Raw genomic sequence first — 23,937 nt, forward strand, 5'->3', positions numbered from 1 at the left:
CCTCTGCCTCCCAGGTTCAAGAGATTCTCCTGCTTCAGCCTCCCTAGTAGCTGGGATTACAGGGGCTCACCACACCTGGTTATTATTATTATTTTTTTGGTATTTTTATTAGAGACAGGGTTTTGCCATGTTTGCCAGGCTAGTCTCAAACTCCTGACCTCAGGTGATTCGCTCACCTTTGCCTCCCAAAGTGCTGGGATTAAAGGCATGAGCCACTGGGCCCGGCTTAAAAATGGATGATTTATGTAAACCAGAGACTGTGCACTTAACCATTATGCTATACTCCTGTGATTGGCAGGTAAAAGCATTCTTGAAAAGGGTTAGAAAAATGCATTGTGTGGCCATGCAAAAGGACTGATGATATATTCGTGGTCAGAAAGTAGGAAATCAGGTTAAAGGTCTCAGATGTGTATTGGTTCTTGACTAGAAGCATTTTCTGACGTGCTACTTCTTATCTAAGGCTTGGAAAGCAATCTGAACTCCTAGCAATTATGTTGTTCTGAGCATCTTCTGAAACACAGAGAGAGTATTTGCATTTTGTGCAACTGAAAGGGGTGGAAGAACGACAATTAGGTTTGGTCTATAACTGTTAGGATTGCTTCCATGTGTTGAAAAGGATGGGTACTAGTTCCACTGGAAAAATAAATTCATGAGGCCTCTGATCATCATGACTGAGATGCAAGCCTATTTTACATAATCCTTCTCTTCAGTGAGGTGTGCCAATCCTTGAGCAGCTAGATAGGAAATGAGTTCAAATTGCTAACATAGAAAATAGGGGCAGGCCAAGTGCTTCAGCTGGACCCGTGCAGAAGTCTGAGAAGGGAGCCAAAGCCTTAGCCTACAGAAAGTGATTTGCATCCAAACTTGTGGCACCCAGAGGAGCTGAAGAATTGAGTAATTTCTAGGTTGAATTAAGTATAGCCAGTGAAAGAATGTTAATTTGCAGAGACCGGAAGCAGAATGTGGCTAAGAGGAGGTCTAATGTTTTAACAACATTGTGTTACATGTGATGAAGGGTTTCAACCCTGTCTCTCTTTTTGTGTCCTAGCAAAGCTCTCCCCCTTTTCACATAACACTTCCGATCTTTGTCTTTCTCTAAGTGATATCTTGGATCCTTTTTATTTATTATTTATAATAGTTGGCTTTGATATGGCCCATATATATTTATAAACACAAATATATGCAAATATATGTATACATACAAAATTGGCAAACTCTGATATACAATTGTGAATGTGGGGTGAGGATGAATATTGGGCATCAGGAGCTGGAGCAGCTGAAGGCCTATTGAACTTCAGTCAGTTGAGAGTTAAGCACTCTTTTATTTTTATGTTTTTTATTTTTCTATTTATTTATTTTATTTTATTTTGAGATGGAGTTTCGCTGTTGTTACCCAGACTGGAGTGCAATGGCACGATCTCAGCTCACCACAACCTTCGCCTCCTGGGTTCAAGCAATTCTCCTGCCTCAGCCTCCCGAGTAGCTGGGACTACAGGCGCGTGCCACCATGCCCAGCTTATTTTTGTATTTTTAGTAGAGACGGGGTTTCACCTTGTTGACCAGGATGGTCTCGATCCCTTGACCTCATGATCCACCCGCCTCGGCCTCCCAAAGTGCTGGGATTATAGGTGTGAGCCACTGTGCCCGGCCTATGTTTTCTATTTTATTTTTTAGACAGAGTTTCACTCTGTTTCCCAGGCTGGAGTACAGTGGCATGATCTCAGCTCACTGCAGCCTCTGCCTCCTGGGTCCAAGCAATTCTCCTGCCTCAGCCTCCCGAGTAGCTGAGATTACAGGCATGTACCACCACACCCAGCTAATTTTTGTATTTTTAGTAGAGACGGGGTTTCATCATGTTGGCCAAGCTGGTCTTGCACTTCTGACCTCAAATGATTTGCCCACTTCAGCCTCTGAAAATACTGGGATTACAGGCATGAGCCACTGTGCCCGGCCGAGAGTTAAGTACTCTTGAAAAAACAAAAGAAAACAAAAAACCTCTTGGTAATTGTAAAAGGCAGTAGTCCCAACGATTTGGCCACCAGGGACCTGTTTCATGAAAGATAATTCTTTTCCTGGGGTGGGGGCTGGGGGATGGGGAAGAATGGTTTGGGATGATTCAAGCACATTACATTTATTGTGCACTTTATTTCTATTATTATTGCATTGTAATATATAATGAAATAATTATACAACTCACCATAATGTAGAATCGGTGGGAGCCCTGAGATTATTTTTCTGCAACTAGAGGGTCCCACCTGGGGGTGATGGGAGACAGTGACAGATCATCAGGCATTAGATTTTCATAAGGAGCACACAGCCTAGATCCCTGTCATGTCTAGTTCACAACAGTTCCAGCTCCTATGAGAATCTAATGCCACAGCTGATCTGACAGGAGGTGGAGCTCAGACGATAATGTGAGCCATGGGGAGTATCTGTAAATACAGATTAAGCTTCCCTGGCTTGCCAGAGACTCACCTCTTGCTGTGTAGCTCGGTTCCTAACAGGCCATGGGCTGGTACCCATCTGTGGCCCAGGGGCTGGGGACCCCTTATATAAGGTGTTCACTAGGAGATATAAGAGGACTTAGCCCAGGTGTTAAGACAGTGTTCCAGACCGCACTCTGGCTCTAATACATTTAGTGATCAGAATATGGACTCTTGAGAGCAGGTTGCACCTATTGCTGGTAAACAAAATCTGCTAATATGTGAAGATCAGCATGTACTCTGTCAGGTTCTGCTGCTTGAGACCAATGGGTAAGCAGTTTGAGATGATACCAAAGGTATGGCATGCAGAAGTGTGATACAGCTGGCCTAGAGTTAGAACCTGTCATTTTATAAAGAGACAAAACTGTTTCCATTCTTCTCACAATGACTGCTGACCTTGGCTTCTGTAAACTGCTAAGTTTACTTTGCAAAATGCAAAGAGAGGTAAAGCTGCATACTTTCACTTATCTGTAACTGCCAGAATTGCTGGCCTCTGTTTACCGGTACTGACCCGAGTAAGCACCCCCAGATAATTCCATCCTGGCGCCAAGCAACTGAAAAAGTCTGTGGACCCCACACCTGTCCAAATAATGTATAAACTAATGTTTATCTTGACTTCTGTAAACCACTTATGTGGCAATCGGAATGACAAAAGTCCCCCGGCCCTTGGAAAGTCCGGAGCCCCCTCACCCTCGTCTCAGCCTAGGAGGTGACTGACAGCTTTCATTCCCATCTCCACTCCTCACCCCCACTCCCAAGGTGGTTTTGCGGGTATAAAAAGGTCTCGTCACCCTTCTTTCTCTGCCACGGGTTGGAGAGACGTCAGTCCTCCGTAGTTGCCGGCAATAAACCCTGCAATTTGGCATACTTTTGTCTTGGTGTTGACTTTCTGTGCTCGGTCCAATACAACAGAAGCAGGTTGCTGAAATGGACCGGAGGATTCACAGGCAGCTAAAGTTCAGGGTGTTGGATAAATGAGGCACATAAACATTAAAATCCTGTAGGATGATTGCAGGTGTTAGGAGTAAATTTGGAATCTTTAGGAATCTGTGCCTTCCACTAGGCTAGGAATTATTTTAACATCTCCAAGGCATGATAAAGGGTTTTGAATGAATTCGTTAAATATACGATTTCGGCGAAGTAAAGAGTAAGTCCAACCAGTTAAGGTCTTACAGTATTGGCGTAGAACATTTGGACCCCTGGCGCCTGGTATCAGGGACTTCCCCACGCTGAAGAGTTCGGGGAAGAGAAGCGGGCCCCTCTGGGGAGCAGCCACGTACACTAGGCACTGAAGACAGAATCCCAGCTACAGCTACTGAACAGAAGGGCACAGTCCATTAGGGCCCGCGTCAGGTTCTCTGGATCTCCCCTTCTCCCATCCGGACGCTCATCCCTGTGTTCTTCGCTGTGGGCCCGTCAGCCCTGCTGCCAGAGGCAGCATTCTCCCCGTCTGATTTCGCAGGGCCAAAGCCCAGGTGAGAGTCAGTGTGGTGTTGAGAGTAGCCCTCGCTCCGGTTCTGAGCAGCGAGGGCTGTCTCCGCACTCAGTGAAGTCAGGCAGCCGCGAACCTTGCGTCCTCCCGTGAGCGCGGGGCGACCGGCCGAGCGCGCATGTGCGGGCGCCGACATCGTGCTTGTGCCCTCCGGTGCTCCGTAGTTAGCCTTGGTGAGCTCCACGTAGGCCGCGCAGGCGCCCTTGGCACACAGTTCACCTGCTGCCGTTGTCGCCGCCGCCGCCGCTGCCGGGGCTGGATGGGGGTCCGAGGCCAGCCAGTGGCACCCGGAAGAAAGAGACGCGGCGGCGGCGACGCCGACACCCTCCGGACGAGTGTCCGGACTTGCCCGCGGGCTCAACGAGGAGGCGGCGAGGCCTGGCCCCCGCTGTCCCTGGTGTAGAGAAGTCGCTGTCGCTGCCGCGGCCGGGACTCCCAGGGCTCTCGCCCCTCAGGTCTCATTGACACTCAGGACCCTTCGCTGCGCCATGTTCAAGAAACTGAAGCAAAAGATCAGCGAGGAGCAGCAGCAGCTCCAGCAGGCACCGGCCCCTACTCAGGTACTATGGCCGCTGCTCTCCTCCGCTTGTTCCCGACACCCCTTGAACCGGCCCGGGACAAGAAAGGCGGGGAGAGTGGGGAGTTCTTCCGTGACCTTTGATCCCTAACCCGGGACTCTTCCCAAACTCCGGACCCAGAAGGAGTCCCGGTCGGCGCAGGTCGTCCGTAACTCCTGACCTGGATTTTTCCCATCACAAAACTCCATCCAGTACTGAGTGGATGGAGGTAGCTGGGTCCCTCGTGACATCCGATCTCTGCTACGAGTTTTCCCCTAAGGCCCGACTTCAGCCTGAGAATGTGTGAGGGACACCGAAATTGCATGATTTCTGATCTTTGTCTGCGCTTCTCCCACCCGAGACCCCACTCCGGGAATGAGGGCGGGGTGGGAAAACCCGGGTCCCTTGTGTGATAGTTGACCTCTGTTCGAGGTGTCCTCCTCTCTGTTGCCCATTGTGAGATTTTGTGTGGAAGGGCCAGGATCCCGCACAAAGACTGACCCTTGAGGAAGTCTCCTAATTCCAAACCCAGGTCCTGGGATTGAAGGCTGGGGAGTAGAGCCATCCCGGGTCAGGCTGCTTGCAGGAGCGGTGGGACCTGAACGAGGTGGCAGCGTGGCCGGCGTCCAGCGCCGGAGGCTGTCACGAGTTAGTCACTTCGCATAACTTGGTTGATCCGGGACTGGCGGGCGGGGAGGCAGAAGACGCCCGGCCGGCCTTGTTCCTGTGCAGAACTCTGCTCTGCATTCCTTTTGAGTCTTGCTGCTCTGCTGCTGCTCTGAGAATAGGGTTACGCTTGATTTTCAGGAATGCCTTCGCCGCAGGAAATGCATTTCCAGGGAAAAGGAGGCGTGTTACTAGTGTTAATTTAAAGAAACAGTTTCCTACGCATTTACTGAAGTTGTTTCGATGCTGGCAGCACAGGGTCTCAACGGCGAAGATGAAGGTTTCCGTTTAATTTCTTCCCAGGCTTTTTGAGTCTCGACAGATTGAGCAGATCTGTTCCTTAATTTTAGGGTTTCTGGTCTTTTGCTTGCAGTTGCAAGAAAAGCGGAGTTTTGACTAATTTGGAGGCATTTCTGAATTCTTAACATTATCTTATAAACGACTGAATTTGGTTTATTCTGAAACTGTAAACTAAAGTTGTTCTTTTTAAATCTAAAGCTTATGTGTAGTGAGACAGTGCTTGAGAAAAAATCAGAATACGACACCGAAGTCTTGCCTCTTTTCTCAAGTGTGAATGGTGATTAAAATCTAAGTAGTAAAGATTGTACTTTTCATACCATTTACTGCAGTCTTTTAAAATTTTACAAAACACTATTAAGAAACAAAGATAAACTTTAAACGTAGGTAGAGAGTGAGGTAGAGATGAGGAGTGTGAGGAAATGGGCATTTTAGTCAATGTAAGGCCCTTCCATTTGGGAATGTATTAAATACAATTGAGCCAGGATTCTATTTCTAGAAATTTATTCTAAGAAAATTTAGGATGTGATAAAGATTTAGCTCTATGGATTTTAATGTCAATGTTGTTTTAATGGGTTAAAAAGTAGCCAAAAAGGCTGGGCCTGGGGGTGGGAGGTGGGGGGAGTGGGGGGTCACACCTGTAATCCCAGCACTTTGGGGGACTGAGGTGGGTGGATCACTAGGTCAAGAGATTGAGACCATCCTGGTCAACATGATGAAACCCCGTCTCTACTAAAAATACCAAAAATTAGCTGGGTGTGGTGGCATGTGCACTTGGGAGGCTGAGGCAAGATAATTGCTTAAACCTGGGAGGCAGAGGTTGTGGTGAGCTGAGATGGTGCCATTGCACTCCAGCCTGGGCAACAAGAGCGAAACTCAGTCTCCAAACAAAACAAAACAAAACCTAGCTAAAAATCCAACTAGAGTATTGATTAAATAAACTTTATCCGGCAATTAGGTATGCTTGATAGGTTATTATGCAGCCATAAAAAAATCAACATTTACTGGATCCTTTAGTATGTACCAGACATTTTGCTTTGTATTTTACAGATTATTTTATTTAATCTCACATAAACCTGTGAGGTAGATAATTACAGTATTATGTAGATGAAGGAGCGAGTCTTAAGGAGGTGAAGTAACTTGTTTGTTGTTACACAGCTAGTGTCAGAGCCTTCAAAAAAGTATTAGCACAGAAAGATATTCGTGTTAAAAGACAGAAGCAGCAATTAAATGTGATCCCAGTTTTGTGAAAAATAATCTGTAAGTGAGTGTCTTTATATACACACATAATAAAACTAGTTTAAGAAGGGTATACTTTAAGGTGTTGCTGAATTATTGAGTGTGCTTTTTCTTTTTTGTAATGTTTAGCTTTTCTTCATGAAAATGAATTGCTTTTGTTCATTAACAAAGAGGTTGTTTTTAGTAATAATAGTAAAGCTAGTCACAAGCTAAGATACAAGAGCTCTGTTTCTATAGCTTAATGCTTCTGGTGAGACAGGGCATCTAGATCAAATAAAAACACTTTGTGTACAAAAGGTTTAAAATAATCCTTTTGAATTGTATGTATATTTACCGTGTTGGCCAGGCTGGTCTCGAACTCCTGACCTCGGGTGATCCACCCACCTCAGCCTCCCAAAATGCTGGGATTACAGTTATGAGCCACTGTGCCCAGCCATTTGCGGTCTACTTTTGATAATTATTTTGTAAACTTTCTTACTGCCTGCCATATACCTGGCAGTGACTTAACAACAGTGCTGTGGCGAGTATTCAATGGCTATGTCCCTGCTGTGACTAATCCATAGGTGTGGCAGGGAGAAAGAGTGACATGAACCAGATGTTATTATGAACAGTGAATGCCTGCAAGCTCCTTGCCGCATGTTGCATTTGCTTCGAAGGGTCTATGTAGTCACTGCGTAATGGAGTTGAGAGTTAAGTGCTTCCAGTAGTGTGTTGGTGGTATGTACAGCGTGTTGTGGTTGTGCAAAGTAAGGCATTTCTAGAGAAGGTCAGGGAGACATCTGAGTAGAGTCTTGATGCGGAATGGAAAGTCATGGTACAGGAACTAGGGATTCAGGACTAATTCCTAAGGATGACTGAATTAGTTTTCTAATGTTGCCTAACAAGTTACCACAACCATAGTGCCTAATAACCCAGTTATGATTGTGTAGTTCTGTAGGTCAGAAGTCTGTCAGGGCATGACTGGGTTCTCTGCTCAGGGTCTTGCAAAGCTAAAATCAGTCTGTTGTCCAGGCTGCGTTCTCATCTGGAGCTCAGGGTCCCTTTGGGTGCTCATGTGGTTGGGCTAGAATTCAGTCTCTTCTGGTTGTGGGACTGGAGTCCTCATTTCTTGGTGACCACTTTCAGCTCCTAGAGGCTCCTACAGCTGCTTCTCGCCACGTGTCCCTGTAGGCATTTTGCTTTACTTCAGGACAGCAAAAGTGCATCTCTCTCCCCTCTAGACCCATATTTGAAGGGCTTATGTGATTAGTTTAGATCCATCCAGGTAATTTTTTGATGAACTCATTGTCAACTGATTAGTAACCTGGTAACCTTAAATATGCCTTTAAAATCCCTTTGCCCTGTGATGTAACAGTTATAGGAGTGATATCTCATATTCACAGGGCAGGGATCATTTGGGGTCATCTTACAATTTTGCCTGTCACAATGAGTAACATAATTTTTCTTTTTTTAAGTGTTCGTAGAGTCAGGGTCTTACTATGTTACACAGGCTGTCTTGAACTCCTGGCCTCAAGTCATCCTCTTGCCTTGGCCTCCCAAAGTGTTGGGATTATAGGCGTGAGCCACTGTGCACTGCCAGAATGGTTTTTCTTAGCTGAAATTGCGGAGAACTGTGGTCCATTAATAATTAGGTAGTGGGCAATAAAATGTTAATTGTGTGTCTGGATGTAGCTGTCTGGTTTTTTGGTTAACAGCTTAGAAATCTGACTCAGTTCATATGACTGTAGGAATTCATCAGCTCAAGTTTGGTTTGAAGGAACCTAAATGCCTTTCTATCTTGAAGTGAGGATAGCCCACTAAGGAAGCAGGCACCTGGGATAGATAGATGCTCAAGTACGGTTAGTTCTTTATCTACTGTTTTATACTTTATAGTCACATCCATTTTCTCCTATCATCCTTACTCTTATCAATCCAGAGGAAGATCAACAAGCCATCAGGCCACATTTTGCCAGATAGTACTACTTTTCAGGGAGAATGTGTTTTAGAATCTGTTAAACTTTGTAAACCATGATTTGATTTTTGTCACAAATTTCTCCAGAGCCGATGAGGCTGTCAGTCAGTTACTGATGAGACCGTATGAGGCCAGGGTGTAAGACAATGCCAGTTTTTAAGATTTGCAGTGGGGTATACTTTTTAAGCAATTGGAAGATCACTGTCTAAGGTAGCCCTTTCCTGGTATCTGGGTATTCGGAAAGCTGAATTAATAACCCAAAGATTTCTTAGGCATGATGGAATCACCACAGAGAGAGTTAATTAGGCAAGAGATACTTCCTGTAGTCTAATAGTACTTTTCTAACTTTTTACCACCAATGACCATTTTATTAAAGGAGATCTTACATATGATCATTTATAAATACATAGATACAAACGCTGCCCCCATAGTGGCATCTACAGCCTTTGAAGCTGGCACTGGCATGATTTGCAAATTATGGCTCTAGGTGTGGGAAGGGTTTATTGAATTTATCTCAACTTTAATGGAAGCTATTTCTGATGTTCTTTGAATGTTTGTAATTTGAATGTGTGTTCAAGGTAGGCTCAAACTCGTTCCGGGACTGAGACTAACATTCACAGTGACTGTGCTTTCCCTTGCCATTTTCTAAGCCCACTGTTGACTTTTAGTCACGTATTTTCTAGACGCTTAAACCATTGCTAAGGCTTCAGTTTTATTTCACATTCAATCATTTTCTTGTTTATATATATAGAATATATATATTTTAATATATTTTATATATAATATACATTTATATATATATATTTTTTTACTTTATTTATTTTTTTGAGACAAAGTCACGCTGTTGTCGCCTAGGCTAAGTATGTACATTGGTGTGATCTTGGCTCACTGCAAAACCTCCGCCTCCTGGGTTCCAGCAATTCTCCTGTCTCAGCCTCCTGAGAAGCTGAGATTACTGGCACCTGCTACCATGCCCGGCTAATTTTTATATTTTTAGTAGAGATGGGTTTTTACCATGTTGGCCAAGTTGGTCTCGAACTCCTGACCTCAGGTGATCCACCCGCCTCGGCCTCTCAAAGTGCTGGTGTTACAGGTGTGAGCTACCGCGCCCAGCCATTTATAAGTCCTTATTCTTCCTGTTTTGTTTTTGGTGGGAGAGGATATCTCATCCCTTAAGGTGACTTCTGCACATAGCTAATTTCATCTTCCATGTGTTACTTTTTCTGGTTCATCTTTTAGAAGGGGTATACGGTTGGAGTTCTTAGTTGTAAGCAACAAAAACTTAGTCTATCTAGGTAAGTAGAGAAAGAATTTATTGAAGACCCTAGCTTAAAGACTTTCCTTGAGGTCCCAAAAGTCTGGCTGATTTTTACGTCCGGTTATACTGGGGAGACTGCTCTATGTTGCAGCTGCTTTGGCTTGGCACCAGCATTGCATCTTTCACTTCACAGCTTATATCTGTGTGGATGCATGAAGTCTGTCTCTGTTGTCGTGAGATGAACTTTATTTGCATGTCTGTTTTCTCACATCACTCACGACTCGCAGTTTCATGTGGCTGTGTTTCACTGATGGAGCTCAGGTTACCCTGTCTCAGATAAAAAGAAGATTGGGTTAGTAAGTTTTCTGAGCTAACTCATGATGGACTTATAAGAGCTTTAAAAAAAAAAATGTTATTAAACTTTGGTCATATTTGTGGATGTTTTTCCTCACTTCCCAATTAAACTGGTGCTTTGTTTTTCACATAAAAACCTCTTTCCGGGCCGGGCGTGGTGGCTCACGCCTGTAATCCCAGCACTTTGGGAGGCCGAGGCCGGTGGATCACGAGGTCAAGGTCAAGAGATCAAGACCATTCTGGTCAACATGGTGAAACCCCGTCTCTACTAAAAACACAAAAAATTAGCTGGGCATGGTGGCACGTGCCTGTAATCCCAGCTACTTGGGAGGCTGAGACGGGAGAATCGTTTGAACCCAGGAGGCAGAGGTTGCGGTGAGCCGAGAATGCACCATTGCACTCCAGCCTGGGTAACAAGAGCGAAACTCCGTCTCAAAAAAAAAAAAAAACCTCTTTCCTAGAGATTGTAGAAATAAACTCTTGTATTTTTTTGTTTCAATTAAAAAAAATTAAATCTTTAATATAGCTTAAGTATGAAGTGAGGATCTGATTTGTGTGTGTTGCCCCATAAGTATGGCCAGTTGTCCCCACATTTATTGAATGTCTATCCTGATGCAAAATGTTACTTTTATCATAAACTAAACATGTATATGTTGGTCTGGATGTGTATATGTGTGTATAGAGTATATGTCTGTAGGTATATGCTTCCTCACAACCTCTCAGTTCTACCCTATCCAGAGCAGTTTGTGCACAGATATGACAGACCAGAGTTCCATTTGTTTATTCATTCATTTATTTGACAAATATTTATTAACTGCCTTTTGTAAAGTACAGACTACAAAAAGAGGTAAGGTATCACAACTCATTCATTTCTCTGTGTAGATGAGTTCAGATCTATTTTACTGTAGGAGGATCTTGAAGTTTTGGTTTTATACTTTTAGGGCTGTTTTTAGCTCACCTTAGAGTAGACCCCAGACCCCTCGTTTAAATTTTGAGCCCTTTCTCCTGAGTTTTTTTGCACTGAGGATTATAGGAATCAGGTTGTCAGTTACAGAGCTAAATGAACTGGCATCTCAGTATTTAGCAGTGGTATTCAAGGTAGGCTCAAAGCAAGGCTGTTAATTAGGTGAGCAAGTGCTGTTTATCTGTGCGTTTCATATATTGAGTGTTAGAGCTAGAAGGTGGAAGGGATCTTATAGATTGAATTGACAACCTTTTTTTTTAAAAACGAACTTCTAATTTTGGAATAATTTTGATTTATAGAAAAGTTATTAAGATAGTGCAGAAAGTTTTGTATATACCCCTCACCTGGCTTCAGTTTTCTCTAATATTATCATCTTGCATTAGTATCACAACTTTATTTTCTATATGGAGCCACATAGTCCTCAAAAAGTTCATTTAGCTAAGATCATAGTTCTAGCTGGTGGCAGAGTCAGGCTAGGGACCTGGTAGGTAGCCTGGATTTTTTAGTTGATTGTATTTGTTATCGGTTTCTGCTTTTCATGGGCTTGCTCTTTTCCTTTCTTTCACTGAATTCTTTGGGCATGGACTGAGAGAAGGACTACCTAGTACATAGTTCACTAGTCAATATAGTCTTGCTAATTTGTGCAATAATTTTGAAATCTAGGCTTCCTCCAATTCTTCAACACCAACAAGAACCAGGAGCAGGACATCTTCATTTACAGAGCAACTTGATGAAGGTACACCCAATAGAGAGGTAAGTTTGGAATTCCTTTTCTAATATACCTTTCACAAGAAACTAATTAAAATGTAATGCTTTTGAAAACAAAACGGGAAACTATTTTGACAGGTCAGCTGTTTAATTCTTAGGTAGAATTTTTATTGGTAGCACAATTAGTCTTTTTCTTTCTTCTTCTTCTTTTTTTTTTACAAATAGCTATTAGGATTTATTTATTTATGTTTTTAAGACAGTGTCTGGTTCTGTCACCCAGGCTAGAGTGCAGTGGCACAGTCGCTACTCAATGCCGCCTTGGTCAAGGGTTCTTGGTCCTGGGTTCACGTGGTCCTCTCACTTCAGTCTCCTGATTAACTGGGACTATAGGTGCCTGCCACTGTGTCTGGCTATTTAAATTTTTCGTAGATGGGGTCCCAATATGTTGCCCTGGTTGGTCTTGAACTCCTGGGCTCAAGCGATTCTTCCAATTATGCTTTGTAAAGTCTGGTTTGCCGAGAAGTTTAATTTGAGAGGATAATACTGTCTGCATTTACTAGTTCAGGTTTTCAGAATAATTTGATAAATTTGTTCAACATAGCATCATTTTTTCAAGCTGGCGAGTGGAAACAGAAGTGACTTACTGAACTGATTCCATGTAACCAGCACCTGGCATTAAAAGTCATTATTTCTGACTTGTTTCTTCCTGTAAAATGTAACACAAGTAAAGAAAAGAAGGTAAAACATAAATACACAGATCAGCAAATTATCACCAAGTGAATCCTCCCAGGTCAAGCAAAGGAACACTGCCAGCACTGTAGTGTTCCCTCATTCCCCCTGAAAGGTTACCACCATCCTGAATTTTTGGTATTTGCTTGCTTCCTTTTTTTCTTTTTTTTAATAGTTTTACCTCTTTATATGCTTTCTAAATGTAAACATTATAGTTAAACATTTGGGTTGTCTCCAGTTTTTGGCTATTTTGAATTGTGTTGCCATCAACATGATGGGACATGTCTTTTGGTATACATGTACCTGCATTTCTGTTGGTGTGTACTTTGGAGTAGAATCACTGCTCTGTTTTAGCACTTTAGAATATAATGCTGACAGTTTTCCAGAGTGGTTGTAGAAATTTAAATTCCCACCAGGAGTTTATGAAAGTTGCTTTTGCTCTATGTTTTTGACAGTCTTTATTTTTCTACTCTTTGTAAATATGCTGGAAAACAATCTTTTTCATTTCAGATGTTCTGATGGTGGTCTTTCATTTTGGTTTTAATTTGCATTTCTCTGATAACTAACAAGATTGAGCATTTTCATCTGTTTATTGGCCATTTCATTCTTCTTTTGTAAAGTCCTTAAGTCTCTTGCCCATTTTGCTATTGGATTATCTTTTTAAAATTGATTTGTAGGGTTTTTTATAACAATATGGAATACATAGGACTTTTTGATTGAATATATGTCTTGCAGATATCTTCCACTCAGTGGCTTGCTATTCATTTTCTTAATGATGTGCTTTGATGAACAGAAGTTCTTAGTTTTAGGCCAAGTGTGGTGGCTGATGCCTGTAATCTCAGCACTTTGGGAAGCTGATGCAGGAGGATTGCTTGAGTCCAGGAGTTTGAGACCAGCCTGGGCAACAGAGTGAGACTCTGTCTCTAATACATACATACATACATAAAATTAGCCTGGCATGGTGGCATGTACCTCTGTGGTCCCAGCTACTCTGGAGGCTAAGGCAGAAGGATTACTTGAGCCTTGGAGATCAAAGCTGCAGTGAACCATGACTGTGCCAGCCTGGGTGACAGAGCAAGACCCTACCTCTCAAAAAAAAAACAAAAGAAAGCCCTGGGTCCCATCCATGTCCCATCCCTGACAGTACCTTCCATCTTAGGTGTTTAACAAAATGAGAAACCAGACAGGGATTAGGGAGATGATGAAAACATTAATTTAATGTTCTTTTAATCAGAAACTTAATTATATGATTGAAAAATCCTTTATATATTATAAAATAAGTTGAGGTGAGTTTTAGGTTGCACTCTGTGGTGAAAAATACCTCCTTAAAAAGCAAGGAGATGAAGTGATGACAATGCTTTATCATTCTATCCAAAACCATTTCTTAGTTAGGATTGTTTATATTAAAATTTTGAAAGAAATAGGTAACCTTTAGCTTAGTTAGTCGATTGTAAATAGAGTGCTAAAACCAATCTTTCAGAAACAATTATTTTGTAAAGGTATATTCAATTAAATTGCTTTAAAGCATCCTAGATTTTTAAAAAGTATTTTAAGAAAGCAATGGAAGCAGTCACCCAGGCACAGTGGCTCATGCCTGTAATCCCAGCACTTTGGAAGACTGAGGTGGGCCGATCACTTGAGGCCAGGAGTTCAAGACCAGCCTGGCTAACATGGTGAAACCCCGTACCTACTAAAAAAAAATAAAAAATTAGCCAGATGTGGTGTCATGTGCCTCTAATCCCAGCTTCTTGGGAGGCTGAGGCAGAAGAATTACTTGAACCCAGGAGGTGGAGGTTGCAGAGACCTGGGATTGTGCCACTACACTCCAGCCTGGGTAACAGAGCAAGATTCTTGTCTCAAAAAAAAAAAAGCAATAGTAGCAATTAACATAATCCCACTATTTTCAGTGTTTCACTTACTTTATTGTTTGCAAACCAATGTGCTATAATATTAATCAATATACTGAGTATAGAAATGAAGTAATTAATACTGATTGCAGAAACAGTACAACTCAGCACTGCAGCTTTCATTTAAATTGGTTATATGTATATTTTGAAATCATAAAGTTAAAGAAATGCAATAATGTAAATAATGCTTAAGAAAATGAGATCTCAAGAAACTGTATATACTCTGTACTTTTACACAACTTTATCAGATTATTTCAGTATATGCACCAACGATATAGTATATATGCCATGAACTTTGAATGCAAAAACTATACTAGGTGCCTTTTATTTTGTTATCAACATCTGTATAAAGGTTTTTTTTTTTGTTGTAATCACCATCAAGATAATTTGTATGTATCTTTGCAATTTTGAAATTTGCTTACACCCTATTATCTAGAAATCCCATTTCTAGAAATCTGTCCTATAGAACAATAGCATTAAATGTATATTCACAAGGCTTACTAGAGTGCTATTTATAATACTAAAAAGATTATACATTTTGATTTGTAATATTGAGAATTGCTCCAAACTAATCTGCAGACTCAGTGTAGTCCCAATTAAAATCCTTATAGGTTTGTTTTGTTGTCATTATTTATTTATTTTTGTGTGACGGAGTCTCAGTCTGTCGCCTAGGCTATAGTGCAGTGGCGTGATCTTGGCTCACTGCAACCTCCACCTCCCAGATTCAAGCTGTTCTCCCTGCCTCAGCTAATTTTGTATTTTTTAGTAGAGTCAGGGTTTTGCCATGTTGGCCAGGCTGGTCTTGAACTCCTCACCTCAGGCTATCCATCCTCCTCGGCCTCATAAAGTACTGGGATTACAGGTGTGAGCCACGGTACCCCGACCTGTTGTCATTATTCGTGCTTTATTTTGTTTTGTGGAAATTAAATATCTAATTCTAAGATTTACGTAGAATTATATAGAAAGGAATAAGAATAATGAAGACATTCAAGAAGAACAAGGTGTGAGGACCTGTTCTACTGAGATCATGAATATAAAACTATACTCATTAAGACTGTGGTATTGAATCAAAGACAAACAGAACACTGGAACAGAATATAGAAATCTCAGAAACAAAGCCACTCAAATACGAACATGAGTATAAAGCATGAATGTACAGCTGTATTCATTAAGACAGTGCGGTATCAAAGACAAAGAGAACAATGGAACAGAATAGAGAACTCGGAAACAAAGCCACTCAAATATGGACATATGAACACAATTAATGAAAAACAGCAGCAAGTAGAGCAGTGTGAAAAAGATGAGACAACTGGATAAACATACTGAAGGGGAAGAAACTTGATCCCTGCTTCACACCATATTGTAAAACCATTTCCTGGGCCCAAGGGATCCTCCTGCCTCAGCCTCCTGAGAAGCTGGGACTACAGGTGCACACCACTATGCCTGTCTTGGAGTTATTTTAAGTGTTAAGTGTTTTTTTTTTTTTTTGGTGTGTGTGTATGCAATGACTCATGCCTATAATCCCAGCACTGTGGGAGGCCACAGTGGGTGGATCACTTGAGCTCAGGAGGGGGAGACTGCAGAGTACTGAGATTGTACCACTGTGCTTCAACCTGGGTAACAGAGTAAGACCCTGTCTCAAAAAAAAAGTTTTTTTTTTCTCAAGGAAATGTGGAAATTTAGCTCAAAACATAAATAACTTGTTCATCTCAACAGTAGACAGTTATGTGTATATATCTGGAATGTTTAAGAAGTAGAATGGTTTCATTAAGTTAATTTCCTGGTCAATTAAAAAAAGGTTTTGCTTTTTTTTTTTTTAGCTATTGCTGAAAATACTAATATGTCTACTTTCCTGTGTTGGTAAATATGGTATAAAAACCCAAATAAATCTGTCTTTGGTTGCAGTGCTTCTTTATAAAAAGGGCATAAAAAATCTGTATTATTATAAACATTGAAGGCAGAGCAGAGTAGACTGAATCTGCATTGACTCTAAAGTCAGTGTAAGTCTACTCTAGGTGCTGTCCTGTCCTGCACAAAGGGTAGATCTGTGTATTTGACCATAGTGTTCTCCCGGTGATCCTAGGCATAGCCCCACTGTCCTCAGAGTAGGGCTTCCTGTCCTTACTGTTGCTTGAGGTTAATCCCTTTTGCTTCCCTACATCTGGGGTGCTTTAGAGCAATATGTAATGTAGGGTCCTGTAAGGGATTAACTAGGGCAAATGAAGCTAACATCCTCCTATCCTAAGTAATACATGAGAAAGTCCCACTCCGGATTAGACCTGAACTTTCTTCTTTTTCAAGAGATAGGGTGTCATACTATGTTGCCCTGGTGGTCTCCAACTCCTGGGCTCAAGGGACCTTGATTTTTTTTTTTTTAATTGGGGTTAAATTCATGTGACATAAATTAACCATTTAAAGCAAACAATTAAGTAGCATTTAGTATATTCCCAGTATTGTACATTCCTCACCTCTATCTAGTTCCGTAACATTTCCATCACCCCAAAATGAAACCCCATGCTGATTAAGCAATCATTTCCACTCCTCCTTCCTCCAACCCCTGGCAACCATTAATTTGCATTTTCTCTTGATGGATTTACCTTTTCTGGATATTTCATGTAAATGGAATCATTCAAGATGTGACCTTTTCTGTCTGGCGACTTTGCTTAGCTTAATGTTTTTAAGATTCATTTGTGTTGTAGCATGTATCTACTTACTTTTTTTTTTTAAGGAAGTAAAAACCTACTTACTGTATTAGTTTGGAATGAGACCTGGAATAGACTGGTGAGGAAAGGATGGTTTTTGGTGTTATTTGGATTAGCCTGGGTTTATGTCCTGGCATTGCCATTTGCTGACTGAAAGATCTATAAACGTTAACTTTTCAGTCTCAGCTTTTCTCATTTGTAAAAGGAGAAATTTGTGAAGTTTTGGGGATTACCAATAAGATGGCATGTAAATCTCTAGCTTGGTACCTTGCACATAGTAGGTGCTAAGTTACTAGGGACAGCCGTGGAAGAGAGGAGGAGCTGCTCCATTTCCTCTTTTTCTGTCCTTGTGTGAAGGGAGGGAAACAGATGGACTACTATGTGGATTAGGGTCCTACAGATGTTATCTCTGTGTCGCTTTGCCTACTGAATTTGTGAAGAAAGGACTGACAGCTTCACTTTGCCTCCTGTCCTGCTCTCTCTGGTTTGCTGTCTTTCTGAGACACTTCCTCATTTATTAGGGGCCAAAGTAAGCATGTCCGTTCTTATCATGGGGACTCATCCATGAAGAACTTTCATATTGTTTTTAAATTAAATTCCAGAATTAGGTGTGTTTTAATATATATTTTTTATTTATATATATATATATAATATTTATGTACGTATGAGATGGATACAACCTCTGACTCCCAAGTTCAAGCAATTCTCCTGCCTCAGCCTCCCAAGTAGCTGGAATTACAGGCATATGCCACCACTCCTGGCTAATAGTTGTGTTTTTAGTAGAGACGAGGTTTAGTGAAACAAGGTTTCACCACGTTGGCCAGGCTGGCCTTGAACTCCTGACCTCAAGTGATCTGCCCACCTTGGACTCCCAAAGTGCTGGGATTATAGGTATGAACCACCACACCTGGCCCCAGTTTTTGAGAAGTCTTAAGTACATTTTAGAGATTTATTTTATGATTCAAGGCCTATATGGCATTAAGTCATTGTTTTAGGGATTACTGGGAAGTATCTTCAAAGTAATATATGAGAAACATTCCTTCCTAAATTCTTTATTACATTGAATATCATTATATTAATTGGTTTTCAGAGGTTAAATTAACCATGTATTCCTGAAATAAATGTCACTTGTTTATGGTATATAATCTTTTTTATATATTACTGGATTGATTTACGAGTATTTTGTTGAGGATTTTTGTGTCTATATTTATAAGATATGCTGGTCTGCAGTTTTCTTTTTTTGTGATAACCTGGTTTTCATATCACAATAATACAGGCCTCATGAAATGAGCTGGGAAGTGTTCACCTCTCTTGTGTTTTTTCAAGAGTTTGTGAAGAATTGGTATTAATTCTTCTTTAAATGTTTGGTAGAATTTACCTATGAAATCATGTGTTTTTGAGGGAAGTGTTTTGATAACTAATTCAGTATCTACTTTTTATAGCTCTGTTCAGATTTTGCTTCTTCCCGAGTTAGTTTTCGTAATTTGTGTCTCTAGGTATTTGTCCATTTGATCTAAGTTATCCGATTTGTTGACACAAATTAAACTAAATTTGGCCTGAAACTGCCTGTATATCTTGAGTCCCTATGTGAGGAACTGTAGCCTAACTTAGTACACAAACAAACTGAAAGCCTAAATTAGGAATGTAGTTTTCTAGCAGCTCCTGAGTCTCAGCCAGACACAGCAGTCAAGTCTGTCAATTGCAGGCTGCTAACCCCTGCTCAAATGAGGCAAAACCCATCACTTTTAACACATAGTATAGCTTTGTAATCCTTTTCTTCTCTTTTGTTCCTGATTTTCATAATGTGAGTCTTCTTTTTTCCCCTCTGTCAGTCTAGCCAGTGGTTTGCCAATTTTGTTGATCTTCTGAAGAACAAAGCTTGGTTCCACTGTCTGGTTGAGTATGCTGAGTGTTCGCATAATTGGAGTAGAAAGCTGATCTTTGATGACTTGTTTTACTTAAGCCTGAGGAGCCATGGACTTAGCAAAACTTCGTTGAATCCAAATTGCATTTTCTTTCCTGGTTTCTGGCCTGATACATGTTTTTTCCCATCCTATATACCCTTGGTCTTTTCATTGGTCATTAAGACTAGGGAAAGTTAGATACCTTGTTCTTTTATGCTGTCATTTTGTTTAAAGGTTTTCTATGTTATAAAACTATCCATACAGACAAAATAGAGCCTTAAGTTGTGGTCTTGAATTTGATGAACATGATTTACCCACAGTCTGTACGGCATATTTCTTCACCTGCTACTCCTGTAAACCGTTTTATTCTTTTATCTTCTGTAGAGTATATTATCACAAGTACTTTTTCCAGGGGTGTTCAATCTTTTGGTTCCCCTGGGCCGCATTGGAAGAAGAAGAAATGTCTTGGGCCACACATCAAATACGCCAACACTAATAATAGCTGATCAGCCAAAAAAAAACAACAAAAAAAAAATAGTGGCCGCATGCAGTGGCTCATGCCTATAATCCCAGCACTTTGGGAGGCCGAGGCAGTCGGATCATGAGGTCAAGAGATCGAGACCATCCAGGCCAACATAGTGAACCTGTATCTCTACTAAAAAATACAAAAATTAGCTGCATGTGCTCATGCCCACCTATAGTCCCAGCTACTCGGGAGGCTGAGGCAGGATAATTGCTTGAACCTGGGAGGCGGAGGATGTAGTGAGCTGAGATTGCGCCACTGCATTCCAGCCTGGCACCTGGTGACAGAGTGAGACTCTGTCTAAAAAAAAAAGCAAAAAGTCTCATAATGTTTTAAGAAAGTTTATGAACTTGTGTGGAGCCTCGTTCAAAGCTGTCCTGGGCTGCAGGTTGAATGAATTTAATTGACTCCAAATCATAAGGGTTTTACTAACAATTGTACTTAACAGTATCTGGGAAGAAAGAAACAGGACCATCTTCCGGCCGTGGTGACTCATGCCTATAATCCCAGCACTTTGAGAGGCCGAGCAGGGTGGATCACCTGAGGTCAGGAGTTTGAGACAAGCCTGGCCAACATAGTGAAATCCTGTCTGTACTAAAAATACAAAAAATTATCTGGGCATGGTGATGGGCACCTGTAATCCCAGCTATTTGGGAGGCTGAGACAGGAGAACTGCTTGAACCCAGGAGGTGGAGGTTGCAGTGAGCCAAGATCACGCCACTGCACTCTAGCCTGGGCAACAAGTGTGAAGCTCCATCTTGGAAAAGAAAAGAAAAGGAAAGAAACTGGGCCATCTGTCTTTGGGGCAGAGGGATTTATACCCTTGGGAAGACACTGAACTTTTTAGGCCTATTCACGAAGGCACTAAGCTTTTTAGGCCCTTCTCCCAGTGTTATACATGAGAGATGTTAATCCAGCCTTTGTTGCCTGAGTAAAAAGCAATCTAAAAATCACTGAAATAAATAATAATAGTTTTTCAACGATGGACTGCATATATGACAATAGTCCCATAAGAAAATAATGAACTGAAAAAATCCTGTTGCCTAGCGACTCGTAGCTGTTGTGATATGTTTGTGGTGATGCTTGTATAAACAAACCTATTGGGCTGCCAGACGTGTAAAAGCGGACAGTAGCATCCTAGGACTTCGCCTTCACTCGTGGCTTACTCACTGACCCAGAGCAATTTCTAGTCCTGCAACCTTCATTCATGATAAGTGAGTGCCCTGAGGAGGTGTGCCAAAGACTCCTTAGGCTTAAAGTGGCTGTCAGTGGACACTAATTTTGATGTACTTCGATATACACACACACATACATATATGAGAGTATGAGACAGGCAGGATAGAGAGATTGAAAGCCTTTAATGCACATCTACAGCGAGTTTCAGATAGTCTTCATGAATGTTCAGACGTATATAACTTGAGCATTGGTTCAGCTGATGGCTTCAGTGGGGAACCACACAGAAGAGGTGAACTAAATCCTTAGCAGAACTGCAGCAAAATTGGTTTTCAGTTCCAACAGAGTTTAAGAGAGAGAGAATTGAGACAGAATCTTAGAATATTGGAGAACTGTTGCTTGTGAGACTTTCTCAGGCATAAGAAGGAAATAACAAGGTCAACAAAGACTTCTTAGGCTTTGAGGTGACTGTCAATGGCCACTGCATTTGATATACTTCACTTTTGCTTGGGTTAGAGGTCAGAGTGTAAATTTTCGTTTGGCAGCACCTTTTGAAATGGTGGTCAACATTTTTCTATACTGGGCATTAGCTTTTGTGTTTTTCTCTTAAAGTTTCAAATATACTCTTCTGAAGTGTTGAATTATTTTCTAATGTGAGAAAGAGTGACTTCATTACAAAAATTAACTTTGGAAGTCTAAGAAGAGTGAATTTTTTATAGCCTTTAGCTGAAATTTAACATCCATTCAAAGGATAATCTGACTTCCAGTAAGATTTTCAATAGGAGTAGAAACTTGGATATGATGATGCCCTGGAGCCAAACAGGCATTTAGCATATTTTAGTATTCTACAAATAAAGTTAATGGCTGCATCCTGTCCAAGAAGTACTAGTTACCACATACTGTATAAGACTTTAAATGTTTTTCCTGCTTAGAATTACGAAGGCCTCTAATGTAGGACCAGATGAAGAGTTAATTAAGGCTCTAGTTAGTATTCATAACTCTGCAGTATTGAGATGAAAAGTTTATGTTCTTAAGCTTTTTCAGACATTTCTTTTCAGCTGTAAGTTATATATGATATAATATGTAATTCATCACCATATTAGGTAATAACTGGTAAAGTCATGTTTCAAAAAAATTTTTTTGAAGGATCTTACTCTTTTGCTAGGGCTGGAATGCAGTGGTGTGATCACAGCTCACTGGCAGGCTTGCGAGCCTCCTACCTTAGCCTCCCAGGTAGCTGGAACAATAGGTGTGTGCCACCATGCCTGGCAAATTTTTTGTAGTTTTTGTAGAGATGGGATTTTGTTATGTTGCCCACGCTGGTTTTAGATTTTATTTAGAAATAATTATAGATTCGTAGGAGGTTCTAACATCTTTTGTTGGGGAGGTTCTAACATCTTTTGTGGGGGAGGCCCTATATACCCCTCACCCATTTCTCCCCAATAGTAACATCTTGTGTAACCCTAGTACACTGTCCAAACAAGGAAACTGGCATTAGTGAACTATGGCATCCACAGAATGCCAGATTGCCAGGTATGTTACATGTAGTATTTCCTGTTGCATATATCATTTATATGCCAGTAAACTCTTATTGAGATTTTACCAGTTTTACATGCTCATGTCTTCTATGTGTGTTTGTGTATGTGTGTAATTCTATGCAATTTTATTACTTGTAGATTTGTGTAACTTCCCTCATCAAAAACTTTATTCTGATTATAATTTATTGTACATCTAATTCATGATTGTCAGTAGTTTGATGTGTAGTATACAGTTTCTGAAAGAAAACTAAAGCAGAGAAGATAATGTATACCAAAAGCATTTGTGTAACAGAAAATGTCTTTAAACTTATTATAAAGTTTCAAATGTTTCTAATATACATATTTTAGAGAAAAGTTGTATGTAAATACAAATAAATTATTAAAGTTTTTTATGTTTTATTCTCGACATGTGTTTTCATGCTATTTTTTTGAATATGTAAAAATGAATGGATGAATATTTATGAAAGTTATTCTAAGATTTTGTGTTCTTTACCATGCATTTTTTAACCCACTTTACTGAGATATGACTGACATGTAAAAAGCTGTACATATTTAACATGTACAATTTGATGAATTTGGTGATAAGTATACACCTGTGAAACCATCACCACCATCAAGGTCATAGACATATCTATTACCTCCCAAAGTTTCCTTCTACCCCCATTGTTATTATTTGTGGTAAGAACTAACATAAGATCTACTTTTCTAGGAAATTTTAGGTCGGGCGTGTTGGCTTATGCCTGTAATCCTAGCACTTTGGGAGGCTGAGGCAGGTGGATGGCTTGAGCTCAGGAGTTCGGGACCAGCCTGGGCAACGTGGTGAATCCCTGTCTCTATAAAAAAAATACAAAAATTAGCCAGGCATGGAGATGTGTGCCTGTAGTTCAAGCTACTCAGGAGGCTGAGGTAGAGGATAGCTTGAGCCTGGGAGGTTAAGGCTGCAGTGAGCCAAGAATGTACTACTATGCTCCAGTCTTTTATAATACAGCATTTTTTTTTTGAGATGGAGTCTCACTCAGTTGCCCAGGCTGGAGTGCAATGGCATGATCTTGGCTCACTGCAACCTCCGCTTACTGCGTTCAAGTGATTCTCCTGCCTCGGACTCCCAAGTAGTTGGGATTACAGGCGCTCACCACCACGCCTGCCTAATTTTTGTATTTTTAGTAGAGATGGGGTTTCACCGTGTTGGCCAGGCTGGTCTTGAACTCCTGACCTCAAGTGATCTGCCCGCCTTGGCCTCCCATAGGGCTGGGATTATCAGGCGGGAGCCACCTTGCCTGGCCCTATAATACAGTATTGTTAACTGTATAGAAGATCTCAAGAACTTACTTAGCTTGCATGTCTGAAACTATGTCCCATCATGTATTGTTTTTATTTTTAATTCGTATTGATTTTTATAACAGATTGCCAGGTACGTTGTACGGTGCTTTCTGTTGAATATATCATTTGTATGTCAGTAAGCAAGTTGTTCACGGATTGAGTTTTGAGATCC

The 23,937-nt window shown here is 41.1% G+C and overlaps 1 protein-coding gene and 1 pseudogene across 15 annotated transcripts in view; one reads left to right on the forward strand and one right to left on the reverse strand.

Annotated features, from left to right (window-relative positions):
* Positions 1 to 2,125: 2,125 nt before the first annotated feature.
* LOC144579967 (uncharacterized) lies at positions 2,126 to 4,460 on the reverse strand (annotated as a pseudogene). The gene has a single exon (XR_013528739.1). The product of XR_013528739.1 is annotated as an uncharacterized LOC144579967 (transcript).
* Positions 4,188 to 23,937, forward strand: part of GOLGA4 (golgin A4) — a 118,569-nt gene continuing 98,819 nt past the window's right edge. For 12 of the 14 annotated variants that reach the window (XM_008984010.5, XM_008984011.5, XM_078354578.1 and 9 more), the window contains exons 1-2: positions 4,188 to 4,535; positions 11,925 to 12,014. In XM_008984010.5, the coding sequence (XP_008982258.3) occupies positions 4,464 to 4,535; positions 11,925 to 12,014 (162 nt within the window). In that variant the 5' untranslated portion in view covers positions 4,188 to 4,463. Of the gene's footprint in view, positions 4,536 to 4,646; positions 4,836 to 11,924; positions 12,015 to 23,937 lie in introns of those variants that run through there. The other 2 variants (XM_078354583.1, XM_078354585.1) reach the window with 1 other exon arrangement.

The sequence above is a fragment of the Callithrix jacchus genome, chromosome 17, assembly GCF_049354715.1.
Source record: "Callithrix jacchus isolate 240 chromosome 17, calJac240_pri, whole genome shotgun sequence".
NCBI classification, from domain to species: Eukaryota; Metazoa; Chordata; class Mammalia; order Primates; family Cebidae; genus Callithrix; species Callithrix jacchus.